Source organism: Zosterops lateralis, assembly GCF_965231275.1.
Source record: "Zosterops lateralis genome assembly, chromosome: 33".
NCBI classification, from domain to species: Eukaryota; Metazoa; Chordata; class Aves; order Passeriformes; family Zosteropidae; genus Zosterops; species Zosterops lateralis.
The window spans coordinates 4557468-4581319 of NC_139793.1; the positions used below are offsets into that span (position 1 = coordinate 4557468).

At 59.6% G+C, this 23852-nt stretch overlaps 7 protein-coding genes across 7 annotated transcripts; 4 read left to right on the forward strand and 3 right to left on the reverse strand.

Moving 5' to 3' along the window:
- Nucleotides 1-846: 846 nt before the first annotated feature.
- On the reverse strand, nt 847-8562 carry GNG3 (G protein subunit gamma 3). Its single transcript, XM_083881409.1, has 4 exons — nt 8505-8562; nt 3519-3581; nt 2135-2239; nt 847-1419 (listed from the first exon to the last, which is right to left on the reverse strand). Exons 3-4 carry the CDS (start codon nt 2231-2233, stop codon nt 1291-1293), a joined length of 228 nt encoding a protein of 75 aa, XP_083737535.1. The 5' UTR covers nt 2234-2239; nt 3519-3581; nt 8505-8562; the 3' UTR covers nt 847-1290.
- BSCL2 (BSCL2 lipid droplet biogenesis associated, seipin) lies at nt 5460-11169 on the forward strand (the record flags this gene model as incomplete). The annotated part of the gene is made up of 10 exons (XM_083881341.1): nt 5460-5665; nt 6274-6355; nt 7235-7306; nt 7339-7524; nt 8455-8589; nt 9034-9131; nt 9807-9939; nt 10030-10072; nt 10521-10586; nt 10820-11169. The coding sequence occupies 10 exons, from the start codon at nt 5460-5462 to the stop codon at nt 10984-10986; spliced, it is 1188 nt and encodes a 395-aa protein (XP_083737467.1). The 3' UTR covers nt 10987-11169.
- Nucleotides 11170-11683: 514 nt separating this feature from the next.
- Nucleotides 11684-16404, forward strand: UBXN1 (UBX domain protein 1; the record flags this gene model as incomplete). Its single annotated transcript, XM_083881403.1, has 8 exons — nt 11684-11760; nt 11971-12024; nt 12573-12695; nt 13468-13611; nt 14472-14523; nt 14779-14862; nt 15515-15722; nt 16299-16404. The coding sequence occupies 8 exons, from the start codon at nt 11684-11686 to the stop codon at nt 16346-16348; spliced, it is 792 nt and encodes a 263-aa protein (XP_083737529.1). The 3' UTR covers nt 16349-16404.
- DMAC1 (distal membrane arm assembly component 1) lies at nt 16399-17515 on the reverse strand. The gene is made up of 2 exons (XM_083881404.1): nt 17149-17515; nt 16399-16526 (listed from the first exon to the last, which is right to left on the reverse strand). The coding sequence occupies exons 1-2, from the start codon at nt 17381-17383 to the stop codon at nt 16459-16461; spliced, it is 303 nt and encodes a 100-aa protein (XP_083737530.1). The 5' UTR covers nt 17384-17515; the 3' UTR covers nt 16399-16458.
- On the reverse strand, nt 17406-17993 carry UQCC3 (ubiquinol-cytochrome c reductase complex assembly factor 3). The gene is made up of 2 exons (XM_083881405.1): nt 17745-17993; nt 17406-17668 (listed from the first exon to the last, which is right to left on the reverse strand). The coding sequence occupies exons 1-2, from the start codon at nt 17862-17864 to the stop codon at nt 17543-17545; spliced, it is 246 nt and encodes an 81-aa protein (XP_083737531.1). The 5' UTR covers nt 17865-17993; the 3' UTR covers nt 17406-17542.
- A 985-nt stretch (nt 17994-18978) lies between these two features.
- On the forward strand, nt 18979-20045 carry LOC310921319 (uncharacterized protein C11orf98 homolog). The gene is made up of 5 exons (XM_083881440.1): nt 18979-19062; nt 19293-19357; nt 19464-19552; nt 19642-19843; nt 19884-20045. Exons 1-4 carry the CDS (start codon nt 19027-19029, stop codon nt 19737-19739), a joined length of 288 nt encoding a protein of 95 aa, XP_083737566.1. The 5' UTR covers nt 18979-19026; the 3' UTR covers nt 19740-19843; nt 19884-20045.
- A 542-nt stretch (nt 20046-20587) lies between these two features.
- Nucleotides 20588-23832, forward strand: INTS5 (integrator complex subunit 5; the record flags this gene model as incomplete). The annotated part of the gene is made up of 2 exons (XM_083881365.1): nt 20588-20643; nt 21042-23832. 2 exons carry the CDS (start codon nt 20588-20590, stop codon nt 23830-23832), a joined length of 2847 nt encoding a protein of 948 aa, XP_083737491.1.
- Between the last annotated feature and the right edge of the window lie 20 nt (nt 23833-23852).

Sequence of the window (23852 nt, forward strand, 5' to 3'; positions counted from 1 at the left end):
TGGGGCTTAAAGGGATAAAAGAGAAGCTCGCGAATAATAAATTAATTCCGGTAATTAAAGATTTAATTAATTTTATTTCCGTTTTCGAGGCCTCGGGCCTGGGGTTGCCATGGAAACCGGGAGGGCGCCGCCATTTTGGGGCGGGTCCCGGGCGCCGCCATCTTGGGGCGGCCGCTGATGACGCGGGCGGGAATTTAATTAACGAGAATTAATTAACGGAGGGGTTTCCCCTCCCCCCATCCCCCCACGGGGCTTTTTGGGAGATCCCGGGATGGGGGAGGGGCTCCGGTGTGGGGGAGGGGCGCCGCCAGCAACACACACCCCCCGGAGGGTCGCTTGTTGCTCCCGCCGCCATTTTGAGTGCGGGAGGCGCCATCTTGGGGCGGCCCGGGGGTGTCACGGCGGCCATTTTGGGTGTGGGCGCCGCCATCTTGGCTGTGGGGCTTTGGGGGGGGCTCAGGGAGCTTTTCCTCCCCTTTTCCTTCTTCTTCCTCATTTTTTCTTCCTCTTCTTCCCCTTTTCTTCTTCCTCTTCCTCTTTTCTTTCCTCTTCCTCATTTCTTTTTCTTCCTCCTTTTTCTTTCTTCTTCCTCCCCTTTGCTTCCCCTTTCTCCTCCTTCCTCTTCCCCCCTTTTCCTCCCAGACCCCAAATTCCTCCCTTTTCCCCCAAATCCCCTTTTTTCCTCCTCCCCCCCCATCCCCCCACCCCAAATCCCCTCCCCCCTCCCCAAATCCCATTTTTTGGGGACCCCCAAAACCAGCCCCAGGCCCCGTTTGTGCCTCCAGGTGTTTATTTAGGGGGGAAAACCCCAAAAATTGGAGAAAACCCCCCCTTTAACCACCCCCCCAGCTGAAATTTGGGGTGGGGGAGGGGTCAGTGCTGAGGGGGGGAGGGGAACCCCCAGAATTGGGGGTGGGAGGTGAATTTTTGGGGGTGTCCTGAATTTTTTTGGGGAAAAAAGGTGAATTTGGGGGTGATTTTAGTGATTTGGGGGTGATTTTAGGGGGTGTCTCCCCTTCCCTCAATTCCAGAACCTTCTTTGGGCTCATCCTCAAACCCTTTTTGGGGTGAAACCCCCAAAAAAACCCCTCAAAACCCCCCAAAATTCTAAACCGGGACTTTTATTTTTTGGGAGGGGTCGCAAATTTTTTAGGGTAAAACCCCAAATTCTCCCCACCCCCCTCATTTCCTGCCTCATTTCTGGGGGTGAAACGACCCGAAATTTCCCTGGGGGGGACCCCAAATGTGAGAGGGGGGTGGGGGGTCTCCCAAAATTAAATTTTTTGGGGATCAAAGGAGGGCACAGAAGAATTTCTTCTCGCGAAAAGGGTTTTCCGAGGTGGGGACGGGGGTGAGCAGAGGGTCCTCGCAGGCGTGAGCCTCGCAGTAACTCAGCAGCTCCGCCGCCGCCTTCGACACCTGAGACGGGAGAAATGGGGTCAAAAAACCTGAAAATGGGGTGAAAACTGCAAAAAACAGAGTCAGAAACCCCAAAAAGCCCCTAAAATGGGGTTGGAAGCACCAAAAAACACACCTGGAACCCCAAAAACGGGGTCAAACCCACGAAAATGGGATAAAAAACCTCAAAATGGGGTCAAACCCACCAAAAACGGGGTCAAAAATCACTAAAAATGGGGTCATAAAGTTCAGAAAACCCCATAAACAGTGTCAAAAACCCCCAAAAACCCCCCCGGGAACCCCAAAAATGGGGTCAAAACCCCCAAAAATGGGGTCAAACCCACTAAAAACAGGGTCAGAAACCCCAAAAAGCACACCTGGAAATCCCAAAAATATTTTTCAATCCCCCCAGATCCCATTCTTAACCCCCAAACCCCATTTAAATTCCCCAAAATTTCCATTTTCATCCCCCCAATATTTTTAATCCCATTTAAATCCCCCTAGACCCCATTTTTAACCGCCCAAATCCAATTTTTTCCCCCCCAAATCCCATTTTTTTCCCCCAAATTTCCATGTTCAACCCCCCAAAATTTTTCAATCCCCCAAAATCCCATTTAAATCCCCCCCCAGCCCATTTTTACTTCCCCAAATCCAATTTCCCCCCACCCCAAACCCCATTTAAATCTTCCCAATCCCCATTTTTAACCCCAAAATCCCCAAATTTTGCCCCCCAGACCTTGACCCGGCCCAGACTGGCCTCGATCTTCAGCTGCTCCACCATTTTCCGGGCCTGGCCCACGCTCAAGGTGCTGCTGGGGGGGGGCTCTCCCTTCATGGGGGGCTGAGGGGGGACCCCGAAAATATAAAATCCCAAAAAAAAAAAAAATTCCCCCCAAAAATAAAAAAACCCGAAAAAATAAAATTAAAAAAAAACCGTGAAAATCCCATTAAAAATGGAAATAAAATTTTAAAAATCCCTCAAAATGGAGTTTCTCCATTAAAAAATAACATTTTTCCCCTCAAATAAAAGAAATTGTCTCCCCCCCAAACTGAAATTTGAGACCTTCCCCAAAACCCCCCACAAAACATCAAATAAATTAAGTAAATTAATGGAAATTAAATCCTCCAAAATGAATAATTAAACGCCCCAAATTCCCTCCAAATAACAGAATTTCCCTCCCCAGAGTTCTTCCCCTAAACACCAAAATTCCAGGCGAAATCTGCCCCAAAAATCCCAAATTTCAGCCCTGAAAATCCCAATTTTCATCCCAAATCCAGCCCTGGAGCTCAAAATTCTCCTCAAAATCCACCCCGAGACCCCAAAATGCCCCAAAATGCCCCAAAAATTCACCCAAAAAATCCCCAAACCCCCCCAAATCCCCCCCTCCATCCAAACCCCCCCAAAAATCCCCAAAAATTCACCTAAAAATCCACCCAGGACCCCAAATAGCCCCAAAATCCCCCACAGATCCCAAAAATTCCTCCAAAATCTCCCCCAAATCCGCCCCCCCTCCTCCTGATCCCCCAAAATCCTCCCAAATCCTCCCAAAAATCCCAAAGAAATCCCCCAAATCTGCCCCCACCCTCCCCCATCCCCCCGATTTTCCCCCCAAAATCCCCCAAAATTCCCCAAAATTCTCCAAAATCCCTCCAGGCTCCCAAAAATCCCCCCAAATCCCCCTCCCCAAACCCCAAATCCCCCCCCTTCATCCTGATCCCCCCCAAAATTCCCCCAAATCCCCCCCGGACCCCAAAAATCCCCCCAAAATCCCCCCCCCATCCTCCTCCATCCCCCCTTTTTTCCCCAAAATCTCCCCAAATCCTCCCAAAATCCTCCAAAATATCCCCCAAAATCCCCAAAATCAAGCCAGGACCCCAAAAATCCCCCAAAATCCTCCTCTCTCATCCTAATCCCCCCAAAATCCCCCAAAATCCCAAAAAAAACCCCAAAATCCGCCCCCACCCTCCCCCATCCCCCCCTTTTTCTCCCCCAAAAATCCCCCAAAAAATTCCCGGGTTTTTTTTATTTTTTTCCCTCCATTTCCCCCACCCGGGACCCCCCAAAATTCGCCCCTCCCCCACCCCAAAACCCCCCAAAAACCCCCCCGCCCCTCCCCCACCTGTGCCGGAGCCGCTGCGGTGCCGGGGATGCTCAAAGGGGGCGTGGCCTGAAGGGGCGTGGCCTAATTGGGTGCGGTCACTTGGCCACGCCCATTTCTCCTCCCCCCACCCGGGTTTTCCCCTCCCCTTTTCAATTTCTGGGGGGTAAAAGTTGTGCCCCTCCCCCACCCCCAAAAAAATGGGGGGGAAAGTGGGGGAGGGGTGGGGGTTTAGGGAAGCCCCGCCCACAAATTTTTATCCCAACCAGGACCCTCAAAATTCCCCAAATTGCCCCAAAATCCCCCAAAATGCCCCAAAATTGCCCAAAAATTCCCCAAAAATCCCCAAAATCCTCCCCAAAACCCCCAATTGGCCCCGCCCACCTCCTCAATGACCCCCAAATCCCCTCAGGGACCCCCAAAACCCCCTCAAGGACCCCCCCAGACCCCTCAAAAACCCCAAATCCCACCCGAGACCCCCAAAAACCCCCCAAATTCCCCCCAAAAAATCCCAAAAAAATCCCCCCAGCCCCCCTTTGTTGCCATGGAAACGGGGCGGGGCCCGGCGGGGCCGCAGTGGGCGGGGCTGGGGGCGGGGGTCAATGAGGGTGGGCGTGGTTTGGGGCGTGGATAATGATTTGTGATTGGTCAGTGGGCGTGGTATGGGGGCGTGGCTAACCACGGATTGACAAATGAGGTGACACGTGGGCGGGGCTTAAACCCGGAAGTGGAAGCGCGGGGGGCGTGGCCAGGGCGTGGCGGGAAGCGGGAGGCGCCGGTTCTCGGTAGGAGCCCCAAAAAAACCCAAATTTACCCCAAAAATCCACCCCAAAACGCCAAAATTCGCCCTAAAAACCATCAGAATCGAATTCAGGAGCCTCGGAAACCCCTTAGAACCAACCGGGGAGGTGAAAATCCACCAAAATCGCCTCAGAAATTTCTGCGGGACCCCGAAAATTCTCTCGGAAAACCCAAAATTTGCCCTAAAATTTCCTCGAGGACCCTCAAAACTCCTCCGGGATTCTTAAAATCTTTAAAAATTGGGCTCTAAACACCAAAAAACCCCATTTGGGATCCCCAAATTTCTTTCGGGATCCCAAAATTTAAAAAAGTTGCTCCAAAAGACGCAAAAATCGCATTCGGGACCCCCCAAATCTTCTTAAATTTCCCAAAATTTACTCGAAATTCCTAAAAAATCTTCTCGAGGATTTCCCAAATCCTTTCGGGACCCCCAAAATCCCCAAATTCCCCCCAAATTTGGGGAAAAATTGGGAATTTCGACCAAATTTTGGGGTCAAGGGGAAAATTTTGGGGGTAAAAATCCTCAAAAATTAAAAAAAAATCCTTCGAATTTTTTTTGGGATTTTTCACCTCAAATTTCGGAATTTTTGGGGATTTTTTGGGATTTTTTGGGGATTTTTTTGTGGTTTTTTTTGGGATTTTGGGAGGATTTTTTGGGGGGATTTTTGGGGGATTTCTGGGGGGATTTTTTTTGGATTTTGGGGGGGATTTTTTGGGGAATTTTTGTGAGTTTTGGGGGGATTTTTTTGGAAATTTTGGGGGGGATTTTTGGGGAATTTTTGGGATCGGGGGGGAGGAATTTTGGGATTCAGGGAGGGAATTTTGGGATCAGGGAAAGGGAGAATTTTTGGATCGGGGGGGGAATTTCGGGATGGGAATTTTGGGATCGGGGTTGGGATTTTTTGGCTGGGAATTTCTGGATTAAAGTTGAAATTTTTGGGTGGGGGGGAGGGAATTTCGAGACGGGGATTTCGCCATCTCCCCCCGGGGAGGGGGAGTGTCTCCTCCCCTCCCCCTCCCCCTCCCCCTTCACCTCTCCCCTCCTCCCCTCCCCTCCCCCCCAGCCCATGGGGGGGGTTCCCCCTCCCCTCCCCCTCTCTAACCCCTCCCCTCCCCCACAGCCCATGGGGATCCCCCCCCGGCCCCGCCCCTCCCCCCGCGATGTCTCCGGGCGCGGCCCCTCCCCCCGCGCTGCTCCTCTGGGGGGCTCAGGTGGGGCGGGGGGCGCGGCGGGCGCTGCTGCGGGGGGCGCTGGGGCTGAGCCTGGCGCTGCTGCTGCTCTGGGCCGCCCTTTTCCTCTACGGCTCCTTCTACTGGGCCTACCTGCCCTCGGCCGCCGTGCTGCGGCCCCTGCACCTGGCCTTCAGGTGAGTCACGGCTCAGGGGGGACCGGGAGGGGGTTTGGGGGATTTGGGGGGGTGCTGGGAGGGTTTTGGGGCGTTTGGGGGGGCATTCAGGTGTGTCCAGGTGTGTCTGGGAGGAGTTTGGGGGGGGCTCAGGTGTGTCCAGGTGTGTCCAGGTGTGCCCAGGAAGGGGTTGGGGGAATCTAAGATGGGTTTTTGGGGATCCAGGTGTGTTCAGGAGGGGTTTTGGGGGGTTTTTGGGAGGGTTCAGGTGTGTCCAGGTGTGTTCAGGTGTGCCTGGAGGAGTTGGAGGGGGCTCAGGTGTGTCTGGGAGGGGTTCAAGGGGCTCCAGGTATGCCCAGGATGGGTTTTTGGGGATCCAGGTGTGTCCAGGAGGAGCTCAGGTGTGCCCAGGTGTCATCAGGAGGGGTTTTGGGGGGAGGTGGGAGGGCTCAGGTGTGCCCAGGTGTGACCAGGTGTGACTAGGAGGGGGTTTGGGGAGTTCAGATGTGTCCAGGTGTGTCCAGGAGGGTTTTTGGGAGGCTTTGGAGGGTTCCAGCTGTGTCCAGGTAGATTTTTTGGGTGTTTTTGGTGTTTTTTGCCCCCCCTGACCCCCATTTTTGCCCCCCCAGGTCGGACTGTGACCCCCCCGGGCCCGAGCTCTGCTCCTTCCCCTCGGCCAACGTGTCCCTGCTGGGGGAGCACCGCGAGAAGGTCCCGAAATTCCCAAATCTGGGGGGTTTGGGGCAGGGGAGGGACCCCAAAGTGTCCCCAAAATATCCAGGGTTTGGGGCTGGGGAGGGGCCTGGAGTCACCTCAGAAAATGGGGCTGCCCCACACCTGTGCCAGGTGTGTCCAGGGGTGTCCAGGTGTGTCTCACCTGTCCTGAGTGTGTCCCAGGTGTATCCCAGGTGTTCCCAGGTGTGTCTCACCTGTCCCAAGTGTCCCCAAACCTATGCCAGGTGTGTCCCCAGGTGCCCCTAAGTGTGTCCAGGTGTGTCCTAGTTGTCCCCAGGTGTGTCTCCAGGTGTCCTCCAGGTGTGTCTCACCTGTCTCAAGTGTCCCCAAAACTGCCCCAGGTGTGTCCCCAGGTGTCTCAGATGTGTCTTGCTTGTCCCCAGGGGTGTCCCAGGTGTCCCCAGGTGTGTCCCCAGGTGTCTCAGGTGTTTCAGGTGTGTCTCACCTGCCCAGGTGTGTCTCTCACCTGTCCAGGTACTCCTCTACAGGCAGCAGTACCAGGTGTATCTCACATGTCCCCAGGTGTATCCCAGGTGTATTTCACCTGTCCCAGGTGTATCTCAGGTGTATCTCACCTGTCCAGGTGTGTCTCTCACCTGTCCAGGTGCTCCTCTATGGTCAGCAGTACCGGCTGTCCCTGGAGCTGTGTCCCCAGGTGTATCTCAGGTGTCCCAGGTGTATCTCAGGTGTATCTCACCTGTCCAGGTGTGTCTCTCACCTGTCCAGGTGCTCCTCTATGGTCAGCAGTACCGGCTGTCCCTGGAGCTGTGTCCCCAGGTGTATCCCAGGTGTCCCCAGGTGTATCTATCTCACCTGTCCCAGGTGTATCTATCTCACCTGTCTCACCTGTCTCAGGTATTACTCTACGGTCAGCAGTACCGGCTGTCCCTGGAGCTGTGTCCCCAGGTGTATCTCACATGTCCCCAGGTGTATCTCAGGTGTCCCCAGGTGTATCTCAGGTGTGTCTCACCTGTCTCAGGTGTGTCTCTCACCTGTCTCAGGTTCTCCTCTATGGTCAGCAGTACCGGCTGTCCCTGGAGCTGGAGCTCCCGGAGTCCCCGGTGAACCGCGAGCTCGGGATGTTCATGGTGGCCCTGACGGTTTATGGGGACGGGGGACGGGCCCTGGCCCGGGCCGAGAGAGCGGTGAGGGGACAGGGGGGACATTGGGGACACCATGGGGGACATGGGGGACATTGGGGACACCATGGGGGACATTGGGGACACTGGGGACAATGGGGGACAGGCTCTGGCCCGGGCCGAGAGAGCGGTGAGGGGACAATGAGGGGACAATGAGGGGACAGGGGGACACAGGGGACATGGGGACACACAGGGGACATGGGGACATGGGGGGACAATGGAGGACAGGCCCTGGCCCGGGCCGAGAGAGCGGTGAGGGGACAGGGGGGACATTGGGGACAATGGGGACATCAGTGGGGCATGAGGGGACATTGGGGGGACATGGGGACACCACTGGGGACAATGGGGGACAGGCTCTGGCCCGGGCCGAGAGAGCGGTGAGGGGACAATGAGGGGACAATGAGGGGACAGGGGGACACAGGGGACATGGGGACACACAGGGGACATGGGGGGACAATGGAGGACAGGCCCTGGCCCGGGCCGAGAGAGCGGTGAGGGGACAGGGGGGACATTGGGGACACCATGGGGGACATGGGGACACTGAGGGGACACACAGGACAGGCCCTGGCCTGGGCCGAGAGAGCGGTGAGGGGACAGAGGGGACATTAATGGGACATGGGGACACCATGGGGGACAACAGGGGGACAGAGGGGACACAGGGGTTTGGGGGCATTTGGGGGGATTTGGGGGGAAGTCCGGGGTGGATTTGGATGAATTTTGAGTGAATTTGGGGTGGATTTTGGGTTAAATTCCCCCATTTTTGGCCCATTCCCCCAGGCCATGCTGCACTACAGCTCCCGCCTGCTCAGGGCCCTGAGTGTTTTGGGTGTATTTTGAGTGAATTTAGATGGATTTGGGGTTAATTTTGGGTGGATTTTCAGTGGATTTGGGTATGTTTTTGGATCAATTTTGGTGTTTTTATCTCATTTCCCCCAGGCCATGCTCCACTACCGCTCCCGCCTGCTCAGGGCCCTCCACACCGTCACCTTTGCCGGGCTCCTCCTGAGCGGCTTCGCCGAGCAGAGCCAGAGCCTGGAGCTGGAGCTGCTGGGGAGGTACAGGGAGGACCCCGTGAGTCTCTGGGGGGTCCTAAATGGGGTCTGGGGGCTCCCAGGAGGTTCTAAAAGGGGTTTTGGGGTCCTTAAAAGGGGTTTTGGGGCCTTTAAAAGGGTTTTGGGGGGTCCCACTGGCCCCAGAGCCTGGAGCTGGAGCTGATGGGGAGATACAGGGAGGACCCTGTGGGTTTTTGGGGGGTCCTAAAAGGGGTTTTAGGGGTCTCAGGGTGTTCTAAAAGGGGTTTTGGGGGGGTCCCAGCTGGATTTTGGGGTGTTTTGAGGGGTCCCACGTGGGTTTTGGAGGGTCCCAGGTGGGTTTTGGGGTGTTTTGAGGTGTTTTGGCATCTCGGGTGGGTTTTGGGGGGGTCCCAGGTGGGTTTTGGGGTGTCCCAGGTGGGTTTTGGGGAGTCCCAGGTGGGTTTTGGGCTGTTTTGGGTCCCTGACCCCCCCGTCCCCCCAGTACACGCCGACCCTGGGGGCATTTGTGGAGATCCGGAGCCGGCGGGTGCAGCTCTACGGGGCCCGGCTGCGCGTGGACGCGCATTTCAGTGGCCTCAGGTGAGTTACAGGTGTGTCTGAGGCATTTCAGTGGCCTCAGGTGAGTTACAGGTGTGTCTGAGGCATTTCAGCGGCCTCAGGTGAGTTACAGGTGTGTCTGAGGCATTTCAGTGGGCTCAGGTGAGTTACAGGTGTGTCTGAGGCATTTCAGCGGCCTCAGGTGAGTTACAGGTGTGTCTGAGGCATTTCAGTGGGCTCAGGTGAGTCACACCTGGGACACCCCAAAACTGACCCCACACCTGTCCCTGACACCCCAAAACTGACCCCTGACCCTCCCTGAGAGACCCCCCAAACCTGACCTTGCCCCACTTCACTGGGGTCAGGTGAGTTATGGGTGTACCTGAGACATTTCAGTGGGCTCAGGTGAGTCACAGGTGTGCCTGGGACATTTCAGTGGGCTCAGGTGAGAGTCACACCTGGCTCTGAGCCCAACCCTGACCCCTACAGACCCCAAACCTGTGCCTGTGTCACACACCTGTGTCACACCTGTAATGTCACATCTGTGTCTCACCTGTCTCTCACCTGTATCACACCTGCCCAGGTGTCTCCTGTACCATTTCCCGCTCACCTCAGCGGTTCTGGGCGTGGCCGGGAATTGGGCTCTGCTGTCCCTGTGTCACACCTGTCCCTGTCCCCATATCACACCTGTATCACACCTGTATCTCACCTGTCCAGGTATCTCCTCTATCACTTCCCGCTCACCTCAGCCGTTCTGGGCGTGGCCGGGAATTGGGCGCTGCTGTCGCTGCTGCTCCTCGGGGGGTACCTGCAGTGGGGGAGGGGCCCGGGCCGGCCCCGCCCCGCCCAGGTGAGCGCGGGGGTGGGGGAGGGGCGGGGTGGGGGAGGGGCTCCCTCACCTGAGCGATTCACTCACCTGAGCCCCTCCCCCACCCCACAGGAGCAGCGCCGGGGAGGAGCCGCCGAGGAGGGGGAGGGGACAGGTGAGGATTTGGGGGAATTTGGGGGAAATTTGAGGGAATTTGGGAAGATTTGGGGATTTTGGGGGATTCTTGGGGGGATTTGGGGGATTTTTGGAAGATTTTTGGGAGATTTTTAAGGTGGTTTTTTGGAAGATTTGGGAGGGATTTTGGTGAGGATTTTGGGGAACTTTGGGGAGAATTTTGAGGCGATTTAGGGGAATTTTGGGGAGGATTTTAGGGGAAATTTTCGTGGAATTTTTGGGATATTTTGGGAGGGATTTTGAGGGAGTTTGGGGGGATTTTCAGGAGGGTTTTTTGGAAGATTTTGGGGGATTTTGGGGAGGATTTTGAGGAGATTTGGGAGAGATTTCGGGGTTGGTTTTGGGGACATTTTGGGGAGGGTTGGAGGGACCTTGGGGGGATTTTTTGTGGTTTCCCAGGTGATTTTCTCCCCTCCCCCCACCCCCAGATCTTTCAGCCTCCCCCAAAAATCCCGAAGAGCCCGAAAATGTGGGAACCTCCGAGCCCAGCCCAGGTGGGGGAGGGGCAGGACCCCCAAAAAAACCCCAAAATTCTGTCCTGGGGGGAGGGGCCCAAATGTGGGTGGGGGGAGGGGCCCAAGTTTGGGGGAGGGGCACAAATGTGGGGGGAGGGGCCCAAATTTGGGGGGGTGGACCCGATTTGGGGTGGGGGAGGGGCCAAATGTGGGTGGGGGAGGGGCCAAAATTTGGGTCTGGGGGTCCTGACGGCCCCTCCCCCACCCCCCAGAGCCGCCCCTGCTCAGCCCCGCCCCCAAGGAGGGGGAGGGGCAGGAGGAAGAGGAGGAAGAAGAGGAGGGGGAGGGGCAGGAGGAGGAGGGGGTGTCCCCCACGCCCCTCCCCCACCCCGCGGACGGCCCCTCCCCCCGGCAGCGCCTCCTCTGCTCCAGTTCCTGAGCCCCTCCCCCACCCCGCCCCCCCCGCAATTTGGGGGGGTCTCAATAAAGGCTTCGGCCCCTCCCCCCCAAAATCACCACAAAAAATGAGTTTGGTTTGATTTGGGATGTGGGGGGAGGGGAAAGGAGGCGGGACCCCCCAAAATCCTCCTCAAATCCTCCCCAAAATCCCCCAAATTTTCCTCCAAAATCCCAAAAATTTCCCCAAAAAAATCCCCCAAATTCCCCCCAAATTTTCCTCAAATTTCCCAAATAAATTCCCCAAAGTTCCCCCCAAAACCCCCCAAATTTCCTCCAAAATTCCCCCAAATTTTCAAAAAAAAATCCTCCTCAAATTTCCCCCCCAAATCTCCCAAAATTTCCCAAATTTCCCCCAAAACCCCCTCAACCCCTCAAAAACCTCCAAAACCACCTCAACCCCCCCAAACCCCCAATTTCCCTCTCCCAATGAAAAAATTTTATCCCAAATTTAAAATTGTTGGGCCTTTTTTGGGGTATCTTGAGGTCTCTCGAGGCGATTTTGTCCTCGCGTCGCATTTTGTCCCTTCCCGGCCGCCGTCCTCACGTAGCCCCGCCTCATTCTCATAGCCACGCCCATCTCGATTTTGTCCTGGCGCCACACTTTGTCCCTTCCCGGCCGCCGTCCTGCCGTAGCCCCGCCCCCTGCCGTGGCCCCGCCCCTCCCGTGCGAGGCCATGATGGCGGCGGAGAGCGGGGCCGGGCCCGGGCGGGCGCTGGAGGCGCTGCTGGAAATGGGATTCGGTGCCCGCCGAGCGTGAGGGCTCCGGGAGCGCGGGGACACCCCCGGGACAGCCCGGGGACACTGGGGAAGGGGTCTGGGGGGGCTCCGGTAACGGGAGAGGCCTCCGGGGGGGAGATGGCGGAGGGACCGGGAGGGAAAAGGGAAGGGCCGGGATCGGGAACGGGAGTTTGGGGGGTTCCCGAAAGGGTTCGGAGCCCCCCGGTGATCGCCCCGGTCCCGCAGGGCGAAGGCGCTGGCGCTGACCGGGAACCGCGGGGTGGAACCGGCCATGGACTGGTGAGGGCGGGGAGCCCCAAAAACGGCCCCGGGACACCCAAAACCCGCTAAAAACGGCCCCGGGACACCCAAAACCCGCCTCGGGACACCCAAAACCGGCCCAGGGACACCCAAAAACTGCCTCGGGACCCCCAGAACGGCCCCGGGACCCCCAAAATCCCCTCAGGGACCCATAAAAGCCTCCTTGGAACCCCAAAACTGCCCCGGACCCCAAAATATCCCCCAAAACCCACCCCGGGACCCCCCAAAACCCCCCGGGACCCTGAAAACCCCCCCCCAGGACGTCCAAAACCTGCCCAGAACCCCCCAAAATCACCATGGCACCCCCAAAATCCGCCCTGGGGCCACCCAAACCCCCTGGGACCCCCCAAATCCCCCCTGGGACCCCCAAAAACCGCCCCAGGATCCCCAAAGCCCTTTTTGGGACCCCAAAAAACCTCTTTGGGACCCCCAAATTTCTTTCCCTGATGATTTTGGATTCCCCCTGATGATTTTTGGGCCCCCCTGATGGGTTTTTGGGGTCCCTTTGGTGATTTTTGGCCCCCCAGGCTCGTGGCCCACGAGGACGATCCCGACTCGGACCCCGAGCTCGACCTCCCCTCGGATTTGGGGGCCCTGACCTCGATTTTGCAGGGGGCCCGGGCGCCCCCCGAGGAGGACGAGACACAAAAGTGAATTTTGGGGTCAAAATTCGGGGGTTGGGGGGCGAAATTTGGAGTTCGGGGGAAAATTTGGGGGTTTTTGGGGGGAATTTGGGGATTCAGGGGGAAATTTTGGAGGTTTTTGGGGGGTTTGAGGGGAGATTTTGGGAGGTCAAAAAGGAAATTGGGGGTTTGGAGGGAAATTTTTGGGATTTAAAGGGGAATTTGGGGGTTCAAGGGAGGAATTTTTGAGGTTCAAGGGGGAAATTTAGGGTTATGGGGAAATTTGGTGGTTTGTAGGGAAATTTGGGGGATTTAAAGGGGAATTTTGGGGGTTTAAAGGAGGAATTTTTGGGTTGTAGATGCTTTTTTTCCCCAGGATTTTTGATTTCAGGGGCGGTTTGGGGGATTCTCTCAAAATTTAGAGGTTCAGAGGGGGATTTTTGGGATGTTTTACCCCAAATTTCAGGTTTTCAGGCTCCTGACAGAGGCGGGACAGGAACAAGAGCTCAACAACCCCCAGGATTTGGGATTTACCCAAGAAATTTGGGATTTTCCTCAGTATTTTGGGATATACTCCAGGATTTTGGGGTCCATGGGAGGGACAATCAATGGTTTGAAGGTTCAGAGCAGGATTTTGGGATATTTTACCCAAATATTGGGTTTCAGGCTGCTGACAGAGGCAGGGCAGGAGCAGGACCTCAATGACCCCCCACATTTGGGATCCATGGGAGGGATAATTGATGGTTTAAAGGTTCAAAGGAGGATTTTGGGATGTTTTTACCCCAATCTTGGATTTTAGGCTGCTGACAGAGGCAGGGCAGGAGCGGGAGCGGCGCCGCCGGGGGCAGGAACTCTCCAAGCTCCGGGAATGGCGGCGGGACGAGGAGCGGCGCCGGGCGGCCGAGGAGCGGCGCCGGGACAGGGCCGAGGAACGAGCTGCCAGGTCCAATATCACAAAAACAAAAAAAAACCTGAAAGTTTTTTTTAAAAGTCCTCAAAATTTTCCCCATCAGGAATTTTCCTCCTCCAGAAAAAAAACATCAGGAGGAGCTGGTGGGTCCTCCCGGCCGCCAGGGGGCGCCACAACGGCGGGAGCGGCCCTCAGGAAAAATGGCGGGAAAAATAATCAAAAACCTAAAAAACAACCTCAAAAACGTCAAAATCTCATCACCAAACCCAAAGGACACCCCAGAATCTCCTGAGAAAACCCCAAAAGTTTGCGGGGAAATCCCAAATCCCACCCAGGAATTTTTTTCCATAAACTTTATGACACTGAGCGCTCTCGGCCGCCAGGGGGCGCCGTGCTGGCAATGGCTGCCCTCACAAAAAATGGCGGGACAAGTGAAATCCCCCTCAAAACCCCGAAAAAAAGTCTGAGGAACCTCAAAATCCCATCACAAAAGCCGGGGGACACCCGAGAAACTCCAAAAATTTGTGGGAAAATCCAAAACCCACCCGGGATTTTTTTTCCATAAAAACTTTACGACACTGAGCGCTCCCAGCCGTCAGGGGGCGCCATGATGGCGGTGGGTCCCTCAGAAAAAATGGCGGGAAAAAGAAACAAAACCCCCTCAAAACCCCCTAAAAAAGTCAAAAGAACTTCAAAATCCCAACACCGAACCCAAAGGACACCCCGGAACCTCCTGAGAAACCCTAAAAATTTGTGCGAAATCCCAAAATTGGGATTTTATGGGCCGGGCCCTCACAAAAAATGGTGGTAATGGGGAGATTTTGGAGAGCCCCAAAAAAAACCCCTCAAAACCCCCTGGAATTTCACAGACCCCCCTAAACCTGTTCCCACAGGCAGAGGGTGAAGGAGAAGATCGAGCGGGACAAGGCGGAGCGAGCGCAGAGGGTGAGGGTGGAACATTCCTGAGGGAATTGGGGGGAATTCTGAGGGATTTGAGGAAAATCTTGAGGGATTTGAGGAAAATCTTGAGGGATTTGGGGAGACCCTGAAGGATTTGGGGAGATCTTGAGGGATCTGAGGGGAGTCCTGAGGGATTTGGGGGGATTCTAAAGGATTTGGGGGGATCTTGAGGGATTTGGGGATCCCCTGGACACACTTTAGGGGATCCAGCCCCCACAAATTCCCCATTTCCCTCCCCAGTTTGCCCCAGTTGCCCCAGAACCGTCCCCAGTTCCCCCCCAGGAGCCGCCGGCGCCGCGGGAATACGACCAGTGCCGCATCCAGGTGGGGTTTGGGGCTTTGGGGGGGTCCCAAAGGGCTTTGGGGGTTTTTTGGGGGGTGTTTTTTGTGGGTTTTTTTTGGCAGGGAGTTGGGGATCGCTGGATGGTTTGGGGGGGGGGGTTGGATGGTTTTTGGGGGATCTTTGGGTTTTTTTAAGGGAATTCTGGGGTGTTTTTTGGGGGATCCCCAGGTGTTTTTGGGGGTGTTTTTTGGGGAATTTTTGGGGGGGTCCCTGGGGGGGGGTTTTTGGATGGTTTTTGGGAGATCCCTGGGGTTTTTTAGGGAATTTTTGGGGATCCCTGGATGGTTTTGGAGGAGTATTTGGGGTATTTTTTTTTTAGAGAATTTTGGGTGTTTTTTGGAGGATCCCTGATGATTTTTTGAGTAGTTTTTGGGAGATCCTTGAAGGGTTTTTTAAGGAATTTTTTGGGGATCCCCAAATGGTTTTTGGGGGTTTTTAGGGAATTTTTGGGGTTTTTTTGGGGGTGTCTTTTGGGAATCACTGGATGATTTTGGGGGCTTTTTTAAGGGAATTTTTGGTGGGATTCTTGAGAGCTTTTTAGGGAATTTAGGCTGTTTTTTGGGTGATCCCCGGGTGGGTTTTTGGGCATTTTGGGGCATTTTTTGTGCCTCTCTGAGCCTCTATCCCCCCCAGGTCCGTCTGCCCGACGGGCGCTCCCTCACCCAGAGCTTCCAGCCCCGGGAGCCCCTGGCGGCCGTCAGGCTCTTTGTGGAGCTGCACCGGGGCCAAACCGGGGAAACCGGGGGCTCTGGGAGCCCCCCCGAGCCCTTCAGCCTCCGCACGGCCTTTCCCCGGCGCCTCTTCACCGAGGAGGACATGGAGAAACCCCTGCAGGAGCTGGGTCAGCACGGGGGGACTGGGGAGGGTCTTTGAGGGGGTTTGGGGGGGCTTGAGGGGATTTGGGGGGTCCTTGAGGGGGTTTAGAGGAGCTCATGGTTGATTTGGGGGGACTTTGAGGGGGTTTAAAGGGTCCCTAAAGGGGCTTTGGGGAGTTTGGGGTGGGTTTGGGGGATCCCCAAAGGACTTTGGGTGTCCTTAAGGGAGTTTGGGGGGTCTCTAAGAGGGTTTAGGGGGTTTGGGGGGGCCCTGATGGTGTTTAGGGGGTCCCTGAGGGAGTTTGGGGGGTCCCTGAGGGGGTTTAGAGGGTCCTTGAGGGGGTTTGGGGAGCTTGGGGTGGGTTTGGAGAATCCCTGAGAGGTTTCAGGGGGTCCTCAAAGGGCTTTGGGAGTCCCTGAGGGGGTTTGGAGGGTCCCTGAGGGATTTTTTTGGGGTCCAGGAGGGATTTCTGGGGGTCGTTTAGATCTGAGCAATTCCCAGAGATTTTTGGGGGATCCTGAGAGGATTCGGAATTTTCTGGGGGAGGGTTTTGGGTGATTTTGGGGGTTTCATCCGTTTCATCCTTTCCCTTTCCCCCCAGGGCTGGTTCCCTCCGCCGTCGTCATCGTGGCCAAGAAGGAGGGGAGCTGAGGACCCCCAAAACCCCCCAATAAACCCCAAAAAACCCAAATGGAGCCGAGTTTTGTTTTGTCCCGTGTTCCCCCCGCCCCAAAATCCAAAGTTTTGGGGTTTGTTCCCCCTCAGGGCTCCCGGCGGCGCCACGTCCCCACGGGGTCGGCGAGGATGACGATGCCCCAGGCGCCCAGACCTGCGGGGACAAGGCTAAAATCACCCCAAAACCCCCAAAAACCACCCCAAAGACCCCCAAGACCTGTGGGGAGGGGGCTCAGTCACCCCTGAGAGCCCAAAACACCCCCCAAAGAGCCCCCAGACCTGTGGGGACAGGGGCAAAGTCACCCCAGAGACCCCAAAAACACCCCACAGACTCCCCAAAACCACTCAAAGACACCCCCAAACCTGTCCCAAAACCTCCAGACCTACGATGAGGGGGGCAGAGTCACCCCAAACACCCCCCCCAAAACCCCTCAAAGACCCCCCAGAACTCCCCAAAGACCCCAAACTTGTGGGGACAGGGGCAGAGTCATCCCAAAAAAAACCCTAAACTCCCAAACCTGCGCGGAGGGGGCAGAGTCACCCCAGAGACCCCCCCAAAGATCCCCCATAACCCCCCAAAGACCCCGAAATCCCCCAAAGCTGCAGGAACGGGGCAAGGTCACCCCAAACCCCCCCAAAGACCCTCCAAACCCCCCCAAACCTGCGGAGAGAGGGGCAGAGTCACCCCAGAGACCCCCAAAGGCCCCCTCAGGGGTTTATCCCCGTTATCCCCGGGGTTTATCCCCGTTTTTCCCCCCGATTTTCCCGCCCCTCACCGGCGGCGAAGCACATCTGGGCGATGGCGCCCATGGACGGGGGGATCCCTTTTCTCATGAGGTTCCGCGGGCCCTGGTACACCCAGACCGCGGCCATGAGCAGCCCCGCCCCGCTGAGGAACCGGCAGCTCCAGCAGCCCCCGAACAGCGGCCGCGGCGGGGCCGAACCGGGACCGGGCACCGAAACCGGCACCGACCCCGCGCCCGGTGCGGCCTCCGCGCCCCGCGCCGACATGGCGGAACCGGAAACGACACCGGAAATGTCCGAGGTTTATAAATGTCCGGGTGGAAAACGCGATAAAGAGTTCGATGCGCAACCGCGGCCGGCGCTGGTGGTTCCGGGGGAACGGCGGGTCACCGGGACGGGACTCTCGGTGGGCTCCCGGTGCTGACGTCACTTCCGCCACGGCACCTGCCGCTGCGCCACGTTCTCGTCGGTCTCGGCCGCCTCTCGCAGCGCCGCCATCAGCAGCTCGTTGTGGCGCCGCCGCTGGGTGGGATCCGCCTCGGGCTGCCCCTGCTGCACCGGGAACAACGAGCGGTCACCGCCGGTTCCCCTTTCCGGGGCCTCCCCGCCGTCCCCTTGTCCCCCGTACCTGCAGCGTCTGGTGCCGCTGCTGCTCCCCGCCCGCCATCGCCACCCAGAAGAGCAGCCCCAGCGCCACCGGGACCGCGCCGCGGAAAAGCGCCAACGGCCACCGCCGATCCAGCGCCATCGCCCGCCCTGAGCCGCCGCTTCCGGGGCCGCTCCGGCCCACGGGGACCACAGAGAGCGGGTGGAGGACCGGAAATCCTCCTGCCCTACCGCGACCATATGGAGCGGCTGGAAGACCGGAAATCCCGCCCTCTACCGGAACCATAGAGAGCGGCTGGGGGACCGGAAATCCCCTGTACCGGAACCATAGAGAGCGGCTGGGGACCGGAAATCCTCCTGAACCATAGAGAAGCGGCTGGAAATACCGGAAGCCCCCTCCGCCCTACCGGGACCATAGAGAAGTGGCCCGGAGGACCCGCCGGCCCTCGAGTCAAGGCCGGACCCCCCCGAGCGTCGGGACCGGGGTCACGGAGCGGCTCCAGCCCCGGGAAAGGGACGGGAAATCCCCGCCCTCACCCCGGGACACGCCGCTATTGAAAGAACACACGAGATCCAAGTTGTTCAGAGTCATTTATTAACAATATACAGTATAAAATCGCCCCATCCGGTTCCGGCGCGGTCCCGCGGTGCTCCCCGTCCTTTAGCGGCGCCTGCAGAGGAGAAAAGGGCGGTGAAGCGGCGGCTCCGAGCGCTCCGGAGCTCCCGGGCCGCGCCGGGGCCTTGGCTTTGGCTTTGTCCCGGCGTGTGAGGGTGGGACCGGCGGATCGCGGCCGCCGGCACCGAAGACTTCGCGCCGGTCGTTTCTCTCCCTCCGCACATCACGGAGCCCGGCACGGCGCCGCCGGGGCCCGCCAAGAACGGGAGGATCCCGCCCGGTGCCGCCCGCCCGGTTTAATCCCCAAACACCGCCCAGTTTAATCTCCAAATACCGCCCGGTTCAATCCCCCCAAAGCACCGAACGCAGCCCGGACCCGCCGCTCACCCCAGGCAGAAAGAATCACCCCGCCCTCGCGGGAGGGTTTATATAGACTAGATGTGGGCGGAACGTCGCGGAATTTGACCAATCAAAGGCGGCGGCGCGCGCGAACCAACCAATGAAAACCCACTAATGCAGAAGGGGCGGTGGTCTAAAAAAATTTTAATAAGGGCGGAGTTTCGGCGATCGCAGCCAATCAGCGCCCGCCCCCGCGCGCTCGCGGCCCAATGAGCTTTCTGTGGGCGGGGCGAAATGACCGGAAGTGCGGCCCGACCCGGAAGTGGTGTCTTCACGTGGAGGGGGCGCGATGGGGATCGGGGGCAAAATCAACCGGCCCCGGACGGTGCCCGGGGGAAACCGGGGGGCTCTGGGGGGTCCCGGGAGGGTCGGGGGGGGCTCAGGGGGGTCCTGGGGGATTTAGGGGGCGTCCCGGCGTGAGGGAAAACCCCGGGGAGGGGAGGGGCAGGCGGGAATCCCGTTCTTTACCGGGGCTCCGGTACCGGGAGGGCTCTGAGGGTTCGGGGCTGCGGTACCCGCCGGGAGCGGCCCCGCTGAGCCCGCTCTGCCCCGCAGGAGATCCGCAAGAAGCTCTTCAAGCGGCGGCGGGAACTGGCGCGGGGGCGGCGGCAGAAGCGGCGGTGAGCGGAGCCCCGGTGTCTCCCCGGTGTCCTCCCAGTGTCCCCCAAGTGTCCCCAGTGTCCCCAGTATCACCCCAGTGTCTCACGGGTCTCTTCCCCCGCCCAGGTCTCTCTCGGTCCCGGCGGTTCCGGCCCCGGTTTGGGGGAAGCGGCGGCGGAAGGAGCTGAAACGGCTCCGGGGGGCGGCAAAGAGCGGTGAGAGCGGGGGGGGGGGAACTGGGGACACTTGGGGGACACTGAGGTCAGACCCCAGCTCTGACCACCCCTCCTCCGGGTCCCCCCAGCCCTCGAGGCCGAGGCCAAGAAGCCCCAGGAGGAAACGGGACCGGGGGACGTGGAGATGGAGGAGGCGGCGCCGGAGGGACCCCGGGGACACCAGTGACACCAGTTTGTCACCAGTGTCCTCACCTCTGTCCTCTCACCAGTGTCCCCAGTCCCCTCGTGGTGTCACCAGTCCCTGTCCTCAACATGTCCCCGGTGTCCCCAGTTCTGTCTCAGTGTCACCAGACCCTCCCAGTGTCTCCAGTCCATCTGCAACGCTCCCAGTTCACACCAGTGTCCCCAGGCCGTGTTCCCAGTTTGTACCAATGTCTCCAGTCCCTCCCCAGTGTCACCACAGTCACCTCCAGTGTCCTCCCAGTGTCCCCAGTCCACCACAATGTCCCCACAATAAACTCTCTCTCTCTCTCTGTGTCCTTGTGTCTGTCCTGGCAAAGGGAGGGGACACTGGGGAGACACTGGGAAGGACTGGGGGGTAAGAGGGAAACAGACTGGGGACACTGGGAGGGACTGGAGACACTGGGAGCACTGGGGACATTTGGGGGACACTAGGAGACACTGGGAGGACTGGGGACACTGGGGAGGGGACACTGGGGGGACACTGGGAGACATTGACGGGAACACGGGGGGACTGGGGACACTGGGAAGGAATGGGGACACGGACTGGCGATACTGGGAGGGAACACTGGGAGGCATTGGGGACACTGGGGGACACTGAAGGGGACACTGGACGGACTGGGGACACTCTGGCGACACTTGGGGGACACTGGGAGGACTGGGGGGACCCACTCGGGGACTGGGCGAACACTTTTCTCTGTGACACCACCCGGGGATGTGTCTGGGACCGCTCGAAGGGGCGGAACCTTCGCGCTCGGGCTCGGGGGGCGAGGCCGGAACGCTCCGGGGGACGCTCCCCGCGCATGCGCAGCCGCCACTCCCGGAGCCGCCGCCATGTCGGGCCTGTGCGACCCCCCCGGGGCCGCCGCCGCCCCCCGGGCCCCGCTCAGGTACCGGGGGGGTTAAACGACCCCCGGGAGGGGTTAAAGGACCCCCGGGAGGGGGAATGGGAGCACCAGAGGGGATAAAGGGCTCCGGGGGGCGGGGGAGGCGAGTCCCGGGTTCCCGGTCCTGGTTCGAGACCCCCCCCCGCGTTAAACCATTTAAACCTCCTTTAAAACTCAATTTTTACCCGTTTAAACACCTTTTAGCCCGTTTTAACCCCTTCTAAGCCTTTTAAACTCCATTTTAACCCATTCAAACCCTCTTTAAGCGCTTAAAACTCCATTTTAACCCATTCAATCCCCTTTAAAACCCATTTAAACCCCATTTAAAGCTGGTTTTAACCCATTTTATCGTTGTTTAACCTATTTCTAACCCGTTTTTCCCCATTTTCTCCCCTCCCCAGCGCCCAGGAGCTCTCCCAGGAGGTGAAGGCCTTTCTGACCGGGCTGGACCCCGTTCAGGGCACGCCCCTGTCCCCCCCAGCCCACGCCCGTTGTGCCCTGAGGCTCCTCCTGAGCCTCCCCCCGGCCCGGGGCGCGGCCCTGCAGCACCTGCGGGGGCTCTTCGATGACCAGGTGTGTTCCCACCTGCTCCAGAGGGAATCAGGGGCTTCCTCCCCCTCCCCAAAGTCGTGTCCAGGTGCCGAGGTGCTGCAGGAGGCGCGGAGGGCTCTGGCCGAGCTGGTGGCCACCAACCCCCGGGCCTGGGCCCCCGGTGTGGCCGCCTGGGCCAGCGAGCTGATGGGGCAGCTGAGCAGCAAATACTCCTCGAGGCCCGGGGTGCCGCCCCCCGCCAGCCTGAACGAGCTGCTGCAGCTCTGGATGTCCTGCCCGGCCACCAGGGCCCTGCTGGACATCTACAGCCAGTGCCTGGGGGCCATGGCCGGCAGCTGCCCCGACGCCTGCGTGGACGCGCTGCTGGACACGTCCGTGCAGCACTCGCCCCACTTCGACTGGGTGGTGGCTCACGTGGGCTCCTCTTTCCCCGGGACCATCATCAGCAGGGTCCTGTCCTGTGGCCTGAAGGATTTCTGTGCCCACAGCAGCGGTGGCAGCGAGGTGACACTGCCAGGGACGGCCGGGGATAAGAGAGTTCCCAAAATCGCCTCAGTGGTCGGGATTTTGGGCCACCTGGCCTCTCGCCACGCCAACAGCATCAAACAGGAGCTGCTGAGGATGTTCCACGAGAGCCTGGGCTCGCCCAGGGAGCACCACAAGGCCACGGTGCCCTTCCTGCTGCAGCTGGCCCTGATGTCCCCGGCGCTGCTGGCCGCCGTGTCCCCGGAGCTGGTGGACTCCCTGCAGCCCCCCGTGCTCAACCAGCTGCACCAGCACTTCTCGGGGCTGCCCCGGGAGGAGCTGGAGGGCGTGGTGGGCGTGGTGGTTCACCTGCTGTGCCACACCTCGGCCGGGGCCCTGCGGACGCTGCGCTTCCTGCTGGCCACGGCCGCTCCGGCCACGGTCATCGCGGGGCCCGGCGCCGGCCCGGGGCTGCACGAGGGGGTCCGGGAGGGCTGCGAGCGCCTCCTGCAGCTGCTGCTGCTGCACCTGCAGAAACTGGTGCACGGCAGGAGCTCCCCCAGCCTGGCCGAGAGCCCCCCGCGCCCCGTGCCCTTCCTGGAGGCGCTGAGGCCCCACGTCAGGGAGCTGTGCCTGGACACGCTGCGCATGGAGAGGAAACGCTGCCTGTGGCAGCACCAGCTGCTCTCGCTGCTCTCGGTGCACTCGGCCCCTCACGGAGCTGCCGAGGTGTTGTTTTTCCTGCTGGCCCTGGCCCGGACCCCCGAGGAGCTGTCCCTGGCCCCCCAGCTCCACGCCGGGCTCAGGGCCGTGCTCCCCGACCCCCTCCCCGCCGCCGTGACCGCGGCCGTGGCCCAAATCCACGCCGGGCGCCTGCCCCAGGCCCAGCTGGCCCAGCTGCTGCACAACCTGGCGCTGCTGCTGCAGCAGCCTCAGCCCTGCGGGGGCGACGGGGACGGCGGGGAGGGGGCCCTGGGGGCAGCGCTGGCCAAACACCTCCCGGAGCTGGCCCAGCTGCTGTTACACCCCGGGGAGGAGGTGGCCGAGGCCGCCTGCAGGCTGCTGGCCGCCTGCCCCCTGCCCCGGGCGCTGCCCCCCGCCCACCTCCTGCCCTGTGTCCGGGCTGCCGTGCACAGGTTCTTCTCGGGGCTCTGGGCCGGGGAGGCGGCAGCTCTGGCCCCGGGGGTGAAGCTGCTGGTCCGGCTGAGCTCGGTCAGCCCCGCGGCCGCCAAGGCCGTGCTGGCCCAGCTGGTGGAGGGAGCCCTGGGCGGGCACAACGCCGAGCTCTTCGGGGGCACGGCCGAGCCCTCGGGGGGCCAGGACACGCTGACCACGCTGACCACCCCGACACCGCCCTCGGTGTCCCTGCTGGACACCAACCGGCGCTTCACGGCCGGGCCCAACGCCGCGGGGGGCGTGTGGTCAGTGTTCCACGCCGGGGTCATCGGGGGCGGCCCCAAACCCGCCCCGGGCCGGGGTCAGCGGGGCCCCGAGGAGCTGAGCAGGAACACCCAGACCTTCCTGAGCCTCGTCCTGCGCTGCTGCCGGGGCTCCGGGCCCGCCGTGGGCGCCGAGGCCGCCAAAGCCGTGGCTGCAGCCCTGGTGGAGTCCATCTGCCCCGAGGCCGCCGGGGCCGAGCTCTCCTGGCCCCCCGAGGAACTGGCCAAGGCCACGGTGGAGCGCGACCTGCGGATCCTGCGGCGCTTCCGGCAGCACCCGCTGCTCTTCCCCCTGCTCAGGCTGGTGGCCGGGGCTCGTCCGGCCCTGTGTTACTGCTCCGTGCTGCTCAGGGGGCTCCTGGCCAGCCTGGTGGCCCATTGGGACGCCTGCAGGGCCTCCAGCACCGTGGCCTCGCCCTGGCACCTCAGGGCCTCCTGTGCCCTGGTGGCTCTGCTGGCTGAGGGGTCCCTGCTGCCCCCCGTGCTGGGGAACATGCACGAGCTGTTCCCTGAGCTGGCCCCCTTCGAGGTGCACCTGCTGCTGCTCAGTGTCTGGGGCTACCTGAGGGAGAACAGCCCCCTGCCCCAGAAATTCACCTTCCAGCCCGAGCTGGGGACGTTCCGGAGGGATTTCGGGCGGGACGGGGACGTGGGGAAACACCTGGCGGTGCTGCACAGCGTCCTGCACAGGAACATCCACAGCCTGGGGCTGCTGGCGGGGAGGTTTTATCCATGAGGGGGATTTGGGAGGTTTTG

Excerpts from the sequence above, each read along its gene's own strand:
- LOC310921319 (XM_083881440.1), top strand. The coding sequence starts at position 19,027 with ATGGGGATCGGGGGCAAAATCAACCGGCCCCGGACG. Across the intron at positions 19,358-19,463 it reads GGGCGGCGGCAGAAGCGGCG|GTCTCTCTCGGTCCCGGCGG; the intron begins GTGAGCGGAGCC and ends TCCCCCGCCCAG. Across the intron at positions 19,553-19,641 it reads CCGGGGGGCGGCAAAGAGCG|CCCTCGAGGCCGAGGCCAAG; the intron begins GTGAGAGCGGGG and ends GGGTCCCCCCAG.
- UQCC3 (XM_083881405.1), bottom strand. The coding sequence starts at position 17,864 with ATGGCGCTGGATCGGCGGTGGCCGTTGGCGCTTTTCCGCGGCGCGGTC. Across the intron at positions 17,669-17,744 it reads AGCGGCACCAGACGCTGCAG|CAGGGGCAGCCCGAGGCGGA; the intron begins GTACGGGGGACA and ends TTCCCGGTGCAG.
- DMAC1 (XM_083881404.1), bottom strand. The coding sequence starts at position 17,383 with ATGTCGGCGCGGGGCGCGGAGGCCGCACCGGGCGCGGGGTCGGTGCCG. Across the intron at positions 16,527-17,148 it reads CCAGATGTGCTTCGCCGCCG|GTCTGGGCGCCTGGGGCATC; the intron begins GTGAGGGGCGGG and ends TTGTCCCCGCAG.
- GNG3 (XM_083881409.1), bottom strand. The coding sequence starts at position 2,233 with ATGAAGGGAGAGCCCCCCCCCAGCAGCACCTTGAGCGTGGGCCAGGCC. Across the intron at positions 1,420-2,134 it reads CCAGTCTGGGCCGGGTCAAG|GTGTCGAAGGCGGCGGCGGA; the intron begins GTCTGGGGGGCA and ends CTCCCGTCTCAG.